We start from the raw sequence: 11,982 nt of genomic DNA on the forward strand, positions 1-11,982 counted from the left end.
GTCTCGAACTCCTGGACTCAAGTTGTCTGCCGTCTCGGCCTCCCAAAGTGCTGGGATTACAGGCAAGAGCCACCGAGCCTGGCCTTTTGAGGCTAATTAGAGAAAATGTCTGTACAGGCTACTTGGGTAGCTCTAATCCTTCGAAGTGAGTCAACTAATCCAGCCCCACTTTAGGGGAGTAGAATTAGGCTCCACCTCCAAGAAGTACTTAAATATGTGGCTCAAGCCTGTAATCCCAGCACTTTGGGAGGCCAAGGTAGGCGGATCACGAGGTCAGGAGTTTGAGACCAGCCTGGCCGACATGGTGAAACCCCATCTCTACTAAGAATATAATAATTAGCCAGGCGTGGTGGCACGTGCCTGTAATCCCAGCTCGGGAGGCAGAGGTTGCAGTGAGCCAAGATCGCGCCACTGCACTCCAGCCTGGGAGACAGAGACTTCATTTCCAAAAAAAAAAAAGTGTGAACATATACTAAAACCACCATGGGAATTAATAATATTTAAGGGGGAGGTGCTTTGAGTTATGCCAAACTCCTATTTCTCTTTCCCATCTCACTTGTTGAATTAAGGCATTCAACTTTAGATCTTGCTGGAAGCAATTATTTATAGGATGTTCTAATGGCAGTATCCTATTTCCTTCATTCCTCGTTCACTTATTCATTGGAATCATTCTGCAAGGAAGACCAGATAGATTTTAAAAATAAATACTAGTTTCCAGAGTATCTCTAGGTTCACAGCAGGCAATACCGAGGTAAAGTATAGAGAGTTCCCATATTCCTCCTATCCCCACATACGCACAACCTCCCTCACTGTCAACATCCCCCACCAGAGTGGTGCATTTATTTACTTATTTATTTAGAGACAGAGTCTCACTCTGTCATCCAGGCTGGAGTGCAGTGGCATGATCTCGGCTCACTGCAACCTCCACCTCCCGGGTTCAAGCGATTCTCCTGCCTCAGCTTCCTGAGTAGCTGGGACTACAGGTGCATGCTACCACACCCAGCTAATTTTTTGTATTTATATATTTATTTATTTATTTTAGTAGGGACAGGGTTTCACCGTGTTGGCCAGGATGGTCTCGATCTCCTGACCTCGTGATCCGCCCACTTCGGTCTCCCAAAGTGCTGGGATTACAGGCATGAGCCACCGCGCGCCCGGCCAAGTGGTGCATTTATTACAATTGATGAACTGATATTGACCTGTCATTATTACCTAGAGTCTGTAGTTTAGATGAGGGTTCACTCTTGGTGTTCTACGTTCTATGGTTTTGGACGAATGTATGACATATATTCACAATTACAGTATCAGACATACAGAGTAGGTTCCTAAAAATCCTCAGGCTCTGTCTGCTCACAAATAGATTTTTCAAAATTCTGTTGAAGGATTGCCAAACAGATTTAAAAACAAACCTGACAAGTGGACTATGTGGAATATGATAAAGAGGTTGCAACTAGGGAGAATAACCTCTTGAGGTCAGAGAATGAGAAGTGAGCCAGCTTTTGTTTTCACTGTAGAGCTTAATGTTTCAGTTCCGTGTGCACAAGTGACATTCAAAAAGCAAAAATAAAGATTTAAAGATAGAGTAATTTAAAAATCATCTAAAATATTTCACAAGAGTGGCTGAGAACATTTTGAATAAAGAAGAACCATAACAGGGCAGGGCTTGGTGGCTCATCCCTATAATCTCAGCTTTTTGGGAGGCTGAGGCTGGAGGATCTCTTGAGCCTAGGAGTTCGAGACCAGCCTGGGCAACATACTGAGACCTTGTCTCTACAAAAAATTTTAAAAATCTGCCAGTTGTGGTGGTGCATGCCTCTAGTCCCAGCTACATAGGAGGCTGAGGTAGGAGGATCGCTGGAGCTCAGGAAATTGAGGCTTCAGTGAGCCACCGTGATCACACTACTGCACTCCAGCCTGGGTGAAAAAGTGAGATCGTCTCACACACACACACACACACACAAAGTGCCATGCCTAGTAGTTATCAAAATATTATAAGTTGGCTTGGGTTTCCTTAGATGCAGAGCTTGAGATGAGGGTTTGGATACAAGTAGTTGATCTGGGAGGAGATTCCAAGAAGCATCAGTAGAGGAGGGGGAAAGTGAAGACAGTCAAGTAGGGAAAGGAAGAAAGCCAATTCAGAGGCATCCGTGAGCTTCTGACCCACGTGGGTGACTGGACTCAGCTCCTCTGGGAGCCTCTGCACTCCAGGGAGATGGTACAGACAAGCTTTACAGTTCCCCTGTCTGTTGAAGGTTGACTCTAAATGAGATGGAATTTAGCCTGCAAGCTGTTTATAAAGGAACGTCCTTGGGGTCAACATTGGTAGAAGGGAGGTGGCATTTGTAGAGTCTTTTTTACACCAAAATATTATCTAATTCCAACACTAGCCACCTGGAGTTAGCACCAATTCCACAAGTTAAAAAGCCCGGTCCCACAGGAATAACCCTATTTCAGATCCCAGGCGCAAAGGGGGTGCCCAGGCCACCCCCACTTCCGCCTGCCCAACAAAAATTGGGGGTTCTCACAACTCCTTTCAGTTCCCGTAATTTGCTAGAATGACTCACAGAACTCAGGAAAACATTTTGCTTGTGTTCTTACCGAACGGAATTGGGTCTGTTTACCCATATGCAAAGGAAAACCAAACAACAAAGCACAGATTTTGTAGAGGTAAAAGTTTATTTCAAGGCAGCCAAGCAAGGAGAGAGGAGTCTGGCTCACATCTGTCTCTCTGAGCTGGGAGCTGCTGCAGATTTTACGTACAGAGGGTAGTGAGGCGTAACCTCATTGGATCATGTAATGAGGTGATGTGAGAGGCTTGATCTGATTGGATCATACCATAGGATGGTGTCAGAGTGCAATCTGATTGGATCATAGATCATGCCATGTGGTGTCCGCTTAATTCAGTCCCCATTTGTTGGATCGAACACTTCGGTTCTGCCCGTGTCTGCTTGCTTGGTTCATCTGGGCATGATCAAGGTATGTAACTTGCAACCTGGGGGTCCATGGCAACTGAAAAATAACTGGCCATGTTATTACACAAAGTTGAACCAGACTGGGCTACTTCTGTGGCTACAATGTTTACCAGTTTATTGTAAAGGATACAACTCAGAAACAGCCAAATGGAAGAGAGGCATGAAAGAAAAGAGGATGTGGGGGTGGAAGGGGTTGCATCGAGCCTCCATGCCCTCTCTGGGTGCCATTGGTTGACTGGGGGAATTAATTCCCTGGTGCTTCCAGCCTGCAAGATGAGCTCTGGCAACCAGTAAGTCCCCAGTCAAAGGGGTTCAGGGGCTGGTAGACAGAAATTGAGCAGATGGTAGTTTGCACGGATGAGATAAAGCCTCAGGGGACATAGCAGCTACATATGGCAATCCAAATACTCTAATCTCCAAAAGAAAGAGAGAGTAGGTTAATGGAACACACCAAGCCCACCCTCCAAAGGCATTCCACACCAGTCCACTTATAAAGCTCCAAAGATGAACCAGAAACACAAGCTCTACACCAGGGGACCTTGGAGACATCCGAAGAAGGACAGACTGGACCCAGGCCTGTGGGGATGAAGAATTTGACAGAGACCAGGCACAGTGGCTCACGCCTGTAATCCCAGCACTCTGGGGGGCCAAGGACATCAGATCGCCTGAGCTCAGGAGTTCAAGACCAGCCTGGGCAACATAGCAAGACCTTGTCTCTACAAAAAGTGTAAAAATTAGCAGGGCTTGACGTGAGCCTGTGGTCCCAGCTACTCAGGAGGCTGAGGTGGGAGAACCGCTTGAGCCCAGGAGGCTGAGGCTGCAGTGGGCTGTAATCATGCCACTGCATTCCAGCCTGGGTGACAGAGACCCTATCTCACAAAACAAAACAAAAATAAAGAATTTGATAGAGAATGGTCCCAGAGATTTTGTGAAGGTCCAAGGATGGAGAGAAGGAACCCTGGCTTAAAAGTGCTGAAGTTCCGCTATGCTGCATGGGCAGTCGGGGATACAGAGGCTGAAGGGAGAAGCCGCCCTTCATCTCTGGAGCAGGAGGCTGCAGACTTTTTGCAGATCCAGAATTTGGCAGCACTGCATTTGTCGTCGTTCCAGCCATTGCCATTAAATTCCACACAGTCTTCCTCCCCGATATTGTTAGGCTCTCCTCTGTTCCAATACTGCTTGAAGCTGCAAAGCCCATACGGACCATGAGCCTCTGCCCCCACCTGCTACATGAGCTGTGTTTCTACCTTCCAAAATCTCGATGCTTTTTCTTTTGAGACGGAGTCTCGCTCTGTCACCCAGGCTGGAGTGCAGTGATGTGATCTCGGCTCACTGCAACCTCCACCTCCGGGGTTCAAGCGATTCTCCTGCCTCAGCCTCCTGAGTAGCTGGGATTACAGGCGTGTACCACCAGGCCTGGCTAATTTCTGTACTTTGGGTAGAGACGGGGTTTTGCCATGTTGGCCAGGCTGGTCTCGAACTCCTGACCTCAGGTGATCCGCCTGCCTCGGCCTCCCAAAGTGCTGGGATTACAGGCGTGAGCCACCGTGCCTGGCCTCTTGATGCTTTAATATCTGGCCTGGGCATGTATTGCTCTGCACACCCCATAGTGTTTGAGTGACATTGCCTTGAGTTTCTGTCTCTCTTGCTGCACCCCATCCTTGAAAGAACTTCACCTATTGAGGGTGTGATTTTCAAATACAAACCAACCAATCGGGAGTCCACACCCCTAACCACCTGCCTTACTGGGCTCTTGCATTCAAACCCACTATCTTTTTTTTTTTTTTTTTTTGAGACAGTGTCTCACTCTGTCACCCAAGCTGGAGTGCAGTGGCCTGATCTCGGCTCATTGCAACCTCTGCCTCCTGGGTTCAAGTGATTCTCCTGCCTCAGCCTCCCAAGTAGCTGGGACTACAGGTGTGCGCCACCACGCCCGGCTACTTTTTGTATTTTTAGTAGAAACGGGCTTTCACCATGTTGGCCAGGCTAGTCTCAAACTCCTGGCCTCAGGTGACCCGCCCAAGCCAAGTGTCAGACAGCTAGGGACAGAGCCTACCCCCAGAGCCTGCCGATGTATGATTCATACCTGCCAATCCTAAGCCTCCTTGCCTGGCCCTGTCTGTTCCTTCCCACAGAATCTATAATAAAGGCTCTGGCTGACAGTTCCCCCCTCTCTGTCTCTGGTGCTTCATCTGTTGTGATGTGTCCTCTCTCTAGGGGTCTGTGTATATGAGAAGCTACTCACAATGGCAGGGGTCTCCTGAGCTGGTGGCCTTACTGGACCTCAGACTTCCTATTAATATACTATATTTTAACACACCTCTCCGGTGGCAGGCTCCTCCTGCAGCTCTGCTGGTGGAATTCTAGGCACCTGCCATGCTGTCTGCAGGGGGATATGAAGACCACCTTCCTCAGCTCAGTAAAACCCCCAGATTCTTGGGTGTAGGGTGTCAGGGAGTTGGGGAGGACCCCCAGGGAAAGTTCAAGTCAGAGTTTCACAATTCCAGCCCCAGTGGATAGGGTGCCCCTTCTGAGATCTACCTGGGTGACAGAGGGGAGCCGTCCACCCATTGCCATGTGCCTTCCTGATTTAGGTCTGAAAGTCCCATCCAGGCGAAGCGGTTACTTCTGGAAGACTGCAGCTGTAGGAAGTTCTGGAGGGTAGAGGAGGAGTCAGGAGGGAGCTCTGCTTCCCATTTTCCAGGCTCTGTCTCCCCATCTCTTGGCAGGAAGTTCTGCTCGTAGGCTAACCTACAGCCTTCTGGTGTACTAGGTCCTGAGACCCTCGTGTCTGAGTCCCCCTCACATGTGTATCCCGCGGCACATGTGTCCTGACGTGCACACATCCATGCACAGCTGGCCTCTCCTCACACACTCCCACTAATACTGCATGTTTATCCATTTCACATGTACTGTGCATGTCCACACGCATTTATTCATAACTGGGCTTAATGTATTGGAGCCAGATTCATTCCCTAATTGCTGGTCGTGCACATCTCCTTTCAGCTCTGCACTGAGTGACATCACATCAACAGCTTGAAATCAGCCACCATGGGAATATTTACACCAGGGAAATTGGCAAACATGACACAGCAGGACTTCTTCCCCCAGAGAGCTGGTTGTTAACCTCTTGCAGCATGCCACTGGGGGTTACTTATATTTGATATTTTCCCCAGAAATTTCACACGTGTTCAGATTTGGTTTGTATCTGCTCTAAGGGTACTTGGGACTCCCTCATTCATATCCTTCTCCTCCCATCTTTTTAAGTGGAGCAAATCCTCTCTTTTGCAAAATCCTCTCTGAGCACCTCCTCCCCGGTTGGCCAGAAGCCATGCCCCAGGCCAGGACGGGGACCCCCACCAGGTGTACCTGCTCCTCAGCACTTTTGATTATGACGAGCTGGGCCCCCACTTCCTGGCAGGCGGTGATGGAGTCTTGCCAGTCCCGCTGGGAGTTAGACATGAAGTAACAGTTTCCCTGGAAGAATGTCCATTCCCAGGGACAGGGGCGGCACAGGCGTTCTGTTGGGGGAGGCTGGTCAGGGCTGGGCTTAGATTAGGTCGTCCATATTCCTGTATCTGCCCAGCCTTCAAGGTCTTGAGAATCAGCTCCCTTCTTTGATGCTGGGTGGACCATTCCCCTTCCCACTTCCTGAGACCCTCCCCCATCCCCATGAGAACCCGGGAGTCCTGGCCCCATCTCCTCCAGACTAGGAGAAGTCAGGGCTTTAAAGCGCAGAACAGAAGGCAAGAGACTAGCTTGATTGAGTGCCTACTGTGTACCCGGCCCACTGACTACCAAGTGCAATGATCACAGTTACCCTGTGTTCTCATTTCACAGAGGAGGAAACTGAGGCTCAGAGAGGGTTAGTGACTCAAGCAGAGTCACACCCCGTGGAAACCCTCCCAGGCCCAAGGACCCCTAGTGTCTGGCCACTCACCCACTGCAGCCTTCAGCTGGGACAGCTCCTGGAAGATCTCCTCCTGCTTGGACTGCTCCTGCCTCTGGGAGCTGGGGTTCTTGGAACCTGGGACAAGGAAAGATATTGAAATTATTAAACACCTGCTCTGTGCCACGCCCTACACTGTGCCCCTAAGGACGCCATTTCTGAGCACCAAAATCTTGTTTAAACCCTTTTGTGGATAAGGAAAACTGACACCCAGAGAAAGCAGCAGGGAATGGACAGGAGAGCCTGTCCTCCCCTCCCCTGTCCTGGAGATGGGAGTAGTCATAGGGAAAGGCCTCTGGAAACCCAAAGGGACAGAAGGCCAGCTATCAGCCCCTCGTTCCTCTTGGACCTGGCCACCCCCAGCTGTGTCTACAGCAGAAGAACCAGGCCTAGGAGGCCAGGACTCTCAGAGCCCGCTGCTGACCTTGGACAAGGATGGCCACCAGGAGCCCAGTGAAGAGTGTGAAGAAGAGGAGCAGCAGCACCAGGGGCGCGTGGCCCAGACACCCTGCAGGAGAAAACATTGCTTGGTTTCAGCATGCCAGTGGCCATGCCTCAGCCTGGCCCAGGGAAAGCCCGGCCCCAGCCCCATCTCCCCACGTGGCAGGAGTCAAGGTCCCAGCCTCCACCCACCCAGGACCTAGGAGTCTAGGAACCCAGTCCTTACTTCCCAGGTCCCAGGAGTGAAGGCCCCAGCCCCCACCTCCCCAGGACCCAGGAACCCAGGACCCAGCCCCCACCTCCTTAGGATGCAGGAGTCCAGGACCCTGCTCCCACCTCCCCAGGATTCAGGAGTCCAGACCCCAGCCTCTACTTCCCTAGGACCCAGGAGTCCAAGCCCCCAGGCCCCACCTCTCCAAGACCCAGGAACCCAGGCCCATAACCCCTATCTCCTCAGGACCTCGAAACCCAGGTCCCAGCCTCCACCTCCTCAAGTCTCAGTAGTCCAGACCCCAGCCCCTGCCTCCGTAGGACCCAGGAGTCCAGGCTCCAGCCCCCACCACCCCAGGTCCCAGGAATCTAGGCCTCAGCCCCCACCTCTCCAAGACCCAGCCTCTACTTACTTCCTTATGTCCTAGGAGTCCAGGCCCTAGTCACCAGCTCCCCAGGACCCAGGAACCCAGCCTCCACCTCCCCAGGTTCCAGGAGTCCAGGCTCCAGCCACCTGCTCCCCAGGACCCAAGAGTCTGGGAGGCTCTGTTCCCTCCTCCCTTCCAGCTAACCCTTCTCTACCTGCTAAGCTCTTGTAGCCTCGAGTCTGTCGGAATCCAAAGTTTCTCGGAAAAAAATTCATACCGCTAGTTATCAGCTCTTCCTCTTCTAAATGGATAAACACGAACTCAGAGCCTGGGCAGGCTGAGGCCAGGGCTGGCCATCCCCTTCCCCACCCCAGGATCCCAGAGCACCCCAGGATCCCAGAGCCCCAGCTCAGCCTCACCCCGGAGGCCCAGCGGCTGCGCCCTTGGTTCCTTGTAGTCACTCATGTTTCCCCCACTGTCCCTCAATGTCCAGAACTTCTGGGGACCACGATGCTTATTTCCCACCCCGTGATTCTCACTCCCTAAATCTCTTCCTACTGGGGAAGAAAAACAGGAAACTGGGTAGGGACATAACACCCGAAAGGCTAGTGGGAGGGGTCAGAGCATGAGATGGCCCTGACCTTGCAGGAATTTCAAGGAGCTGGTGAGGGATGGTCTGAGGTTGACAGGGAGAAGGATTCGTCCACTCCTTCCATAGCTGAGCTGTGCGATGCTTTTAATGAAATCCAGTACGTTCTAATGAAAAGTGACTCTGCTTTACTCCTCCACCTAGGGCAGGGATGGGCAGGCAGGACCCCTAGTTCCCGGAACCACCAGCCTCCCTGACCCCCAGGCTTTGTTGCTGTGGGCTGCTGATGTCCTCTTTTATGAGAATTTTTGCTGACTTCGGGAGTTGGGGCTGAATCAGAATTGCTTGTTTATTTAATGCCTATGGTAGTCAAGCATTTTTCTAGTAAGTTTATCAACTCATTCACTTGAATCTTCCTACCCTATGGTAGATCATATGATTTCCGTTTTGTAGATGGGGGATACTAAAGCATGGTGAGGTTATGTAACTGGCCCAAGGTCACACAGCTGGTAAATGGGACATCTGGGATTTGAACCCAGTCTGCTCAATGACAGTCAAAGACAATTCACCAAAAGACAGTTAAATGGCATCAAGGAGGAAATAAAATATTCATAATGGCTTTGAATTGTTCCCAAATTCCTAAATTTGGTTCTTTCCAAATTGGAACAACCTGTGTGGCCACCAGCAGGTGAATAAATATATATATAGATATCTATATATATTTATATATATTATACATATATTATATATAAAATATACATATATTTTATATATATAAATATAATCTATATATATTTATATATCCATATATCTACATCTATATCTATATATCAGAAGTCCTAGCCAGAGCAATCAGGCAAAATAAGTAAATAAAAGGTATCCACATTGGAAAAGAAATCAAACTACCTTTCTTCACTGATGACATGATTTTATACACAAAAAACCCTGAAGATTCTACCAAAAGGCTCCTGGAACTGATAAATGGCTTCAGTAAAGTTTCAGGATACAAAATCAACGTACAAAAATCAATAGCATTTCTATATACCAATAACATTCAAGCTGACAGCCAAATCAAGAAAGCAATTTCAGCCAGGCGCGGTGGCTCATGCCTGTAATCCCAGCACTTTGGGAGGCCGAGGTGGGCAGATCACGTGAGGTTAGGAGTTTGAGACCAGCCTGGCCAACATGGTGAAACCACATCTCTACTAAAAACACAAAAATTAGTTGGGCATAGTGGTGTATGCCTATAATCCCAGCTGCTCAGGAGGCTGAGGCAGGAGAATCACTTGAACCAGGGAGGCAGAAGTTGCAGTGAGCCGAGATCATGCCACTGCATTCCAGCCTGGGTGACAGAGCGAGACTCCATCTTAAGAGAAAAAAAAAAAGGATACAATTCTATTTACAGTAGCCACACACACAAAAATTATCTAGGAATGCATCTAACCATGGAGATGAAGGATCTCTACAAGCAGAACTACTAAACACTGCTGAAAGCAGTCATAGATGGCACAAACAAACGAAGAAACATTCCATGCTTGATACGGTTTGGCTCTGTGTCTCCGCCCAAATCTCACCTTGAATTGAAAGCATTTATGCAGCCAACAGACATATGAAAAAAAGCTCATCATCACTGGTTATTAGAGAAATGCAAATCAAAACCACAATGAGGTACCATCTCATGCCAGTTAGAATGGCGATCACTAAAAAGTCAGGAAACAACAGATGCTGGAGAGGATGTGGAGAAATAGGAACACTTTTACACTGTTGGTGGGACTGTAAACTAGTTCAACCATTGTGGAAGTCAGTGTGGTGATTCTTCAAGGATCTAGAACCAGAAATACCATTTGACCCAGCAATCCCATTACTGGGTATATACCCAAAGGATTATAAACCATTCTACTATAAAGACACATGCACACATATGTTTATTGCAGCACTATTTACAATAGCAAAGACTTGGAACCAACCCAAATGCCCATCAATGATAGATTGGATAACAAAAATGTGGCACACATACACCATGGAATACTATACAACCATAAAAAAGAATGAGTTCATGTCCTTTGCAGGGACATGGATGAAGCTGGAAACCATTATTCTCAGCAAACTAACACAGGAACAGAAAACCAAACACCGCATGTTCTCACTCATAAGTAGGAGTTGAACAATGAGAACACATGGACACAGGGAGTGGAACATCACACACTGGGGCCTGTTGGGGTTTGGGGGACAAGGGGAGGGACAGTATTAAGACAAATACCTAATGCATGTGGGGCTTAAAATCTAGATGATGGGTTGATGGGTACAGCAAACCACCATGGCACATGTATACCTATGTAACAAACCTGCACATTCTGCACATGTACCCCAGAACTTAAAGTAAAATAAAAATAAATTTAAAAAAAGAAAGCAAAGGCCAGGCTTGGTGGCTCAGGCCTGTAATCCCAGCACTTTGTGAGGCTGAGGCAGGAGGATTGCTTGAGCCCAAGAGTTCCAGACCAGTCTGGGCAATACAGGGAGATCCCATCTCTACAAAGAATTTTTAAAATTACCTGAGCACGGTGGTGCGTGCCTGAAGTCCCAGCTACTTAGGCGGTTGAGGTGGGAGGATCACTTGGGCACAGGAAGTTGAGGCCACAAGGAGCCCTGACTGTGTCCACTGCATTCCAGCCTGGGTGACAGAGGGAAAGGAAATTCTCATTGAAAAAAAAAAAGGAATTGAAAGCAAGGACTGAAAGAGATATTTGAACACTCATGTTCACAGCAACGTGATTCACAAGAGCCCAAAGGTGGATGCAATCCGAGTGTCAGTTGACACAGAAATGAATAAACAAAATGTGATATAACCATCCAATGAAATATTATTCATCCTTTAAAAAGGAAGGACAGTGGCCAGGTGCAGTGGCTCACGTCTGTAATCCCAGCACTTTGGGAGGCCGAGGCAGGTGGATCACGAGGTCAGGAGTTCAAGACCAGCCTGGCCAATATGGCGAAATCCCATCTCTACTAAAAAAATACAAAAATTAGTCAGGAGTGGTGGCACACACCTGTAGTCCCAGCTACTTGGGAGGCTGAGGCAGGAGAATCGTTTGAACCTGGGAGGCGGATGTTGCAGTGAGCCAAGATCGCACCACTGCACTCCGGCCTAGGTGACAGAGTGAGACTTCATCTCAAAAAAAAAAAAAAGGGGAGGACATTCTGACACATGCTACAACATGATGAACCTTGAGGAAAATATGCTAAGTGAAATAAGCCAGTCGTAATAAGACAAAGGCCGTATGATTCCATTCATACGGGGTCCCTAGAGTCATCAGATTCATACAGACAGAAAGTAGAATGGTGTGTGCCAGGGGCTGGGGAACGGGGAATGGGGAGTCAGTGTTTCCTGGGGACAGAGTTTCACTTGGGAAGATGAAAAAGTTTGCAAGATGAATGGTGGTGATGCTTGCACAA

At 48.7% G+C, this 11,982-nt stretch overlaps 1 protein-coding gene and 1 long non-coding RNA gene across 2 annotated transcripts; one reads left to right on the top strand and one right to left on the bottom strand.

Annotated features, from left to right (window-relative positions):
- Window positions 1-2,897: 2,897 nt before the first annotated feature.
- Window positions 2,898-9,154, top strand: LOC134732279 (uncharacterized). The gene is made up of 2 exons (XR_010115271.1): window positions 2,898-2,976; window positions 6,813-9,154. It is a non-coding gene; the product is annotated as an uncharacterized lncRNA (long non-coding RNA).
- Window positions 3,294-8,426, bottom strand: LOC129461247 (CD209 antigen-like protein 2). Its single transcript, XM_055240268.1, is given in 8 exon segments — window positions 3,294-4,157; window positions 5,514-5,626; window positions 6,342-6,502; window positions 6,505-6,671; window positions 6,909-6,999; window positions 7,346-7,429; window positions 8,155-8,241; window positions 8,360-8,426. Coding segments are annotated over 8 exon segments (951 nt in total). The 5' UTR covers window positions 8,406-8,426; the 3' UTR covers window positions 3,294-3,955.
- Window positions 9,155-11,982: the final 2,828 nt, after the last annotated feature.

The sequence above is a fragment of the Symphalangus syndactylus genome, chromosome 13 (assembly GCF_028878055.3).
Source record: "Symphalangus syndactylus isolate Jambi chromosome 13, NHGRI_mSymSyn1-v2.1_pri, whole genome shotgun sequence".
In the NCBI taxonomy this organism is placed as follows: domain Eukaryota; kingdom Metazoa; phylum Chordata; class Mammalia; order Primates; family Hylobatidae; genus Symphalangus; species Symphalangus syndactylus.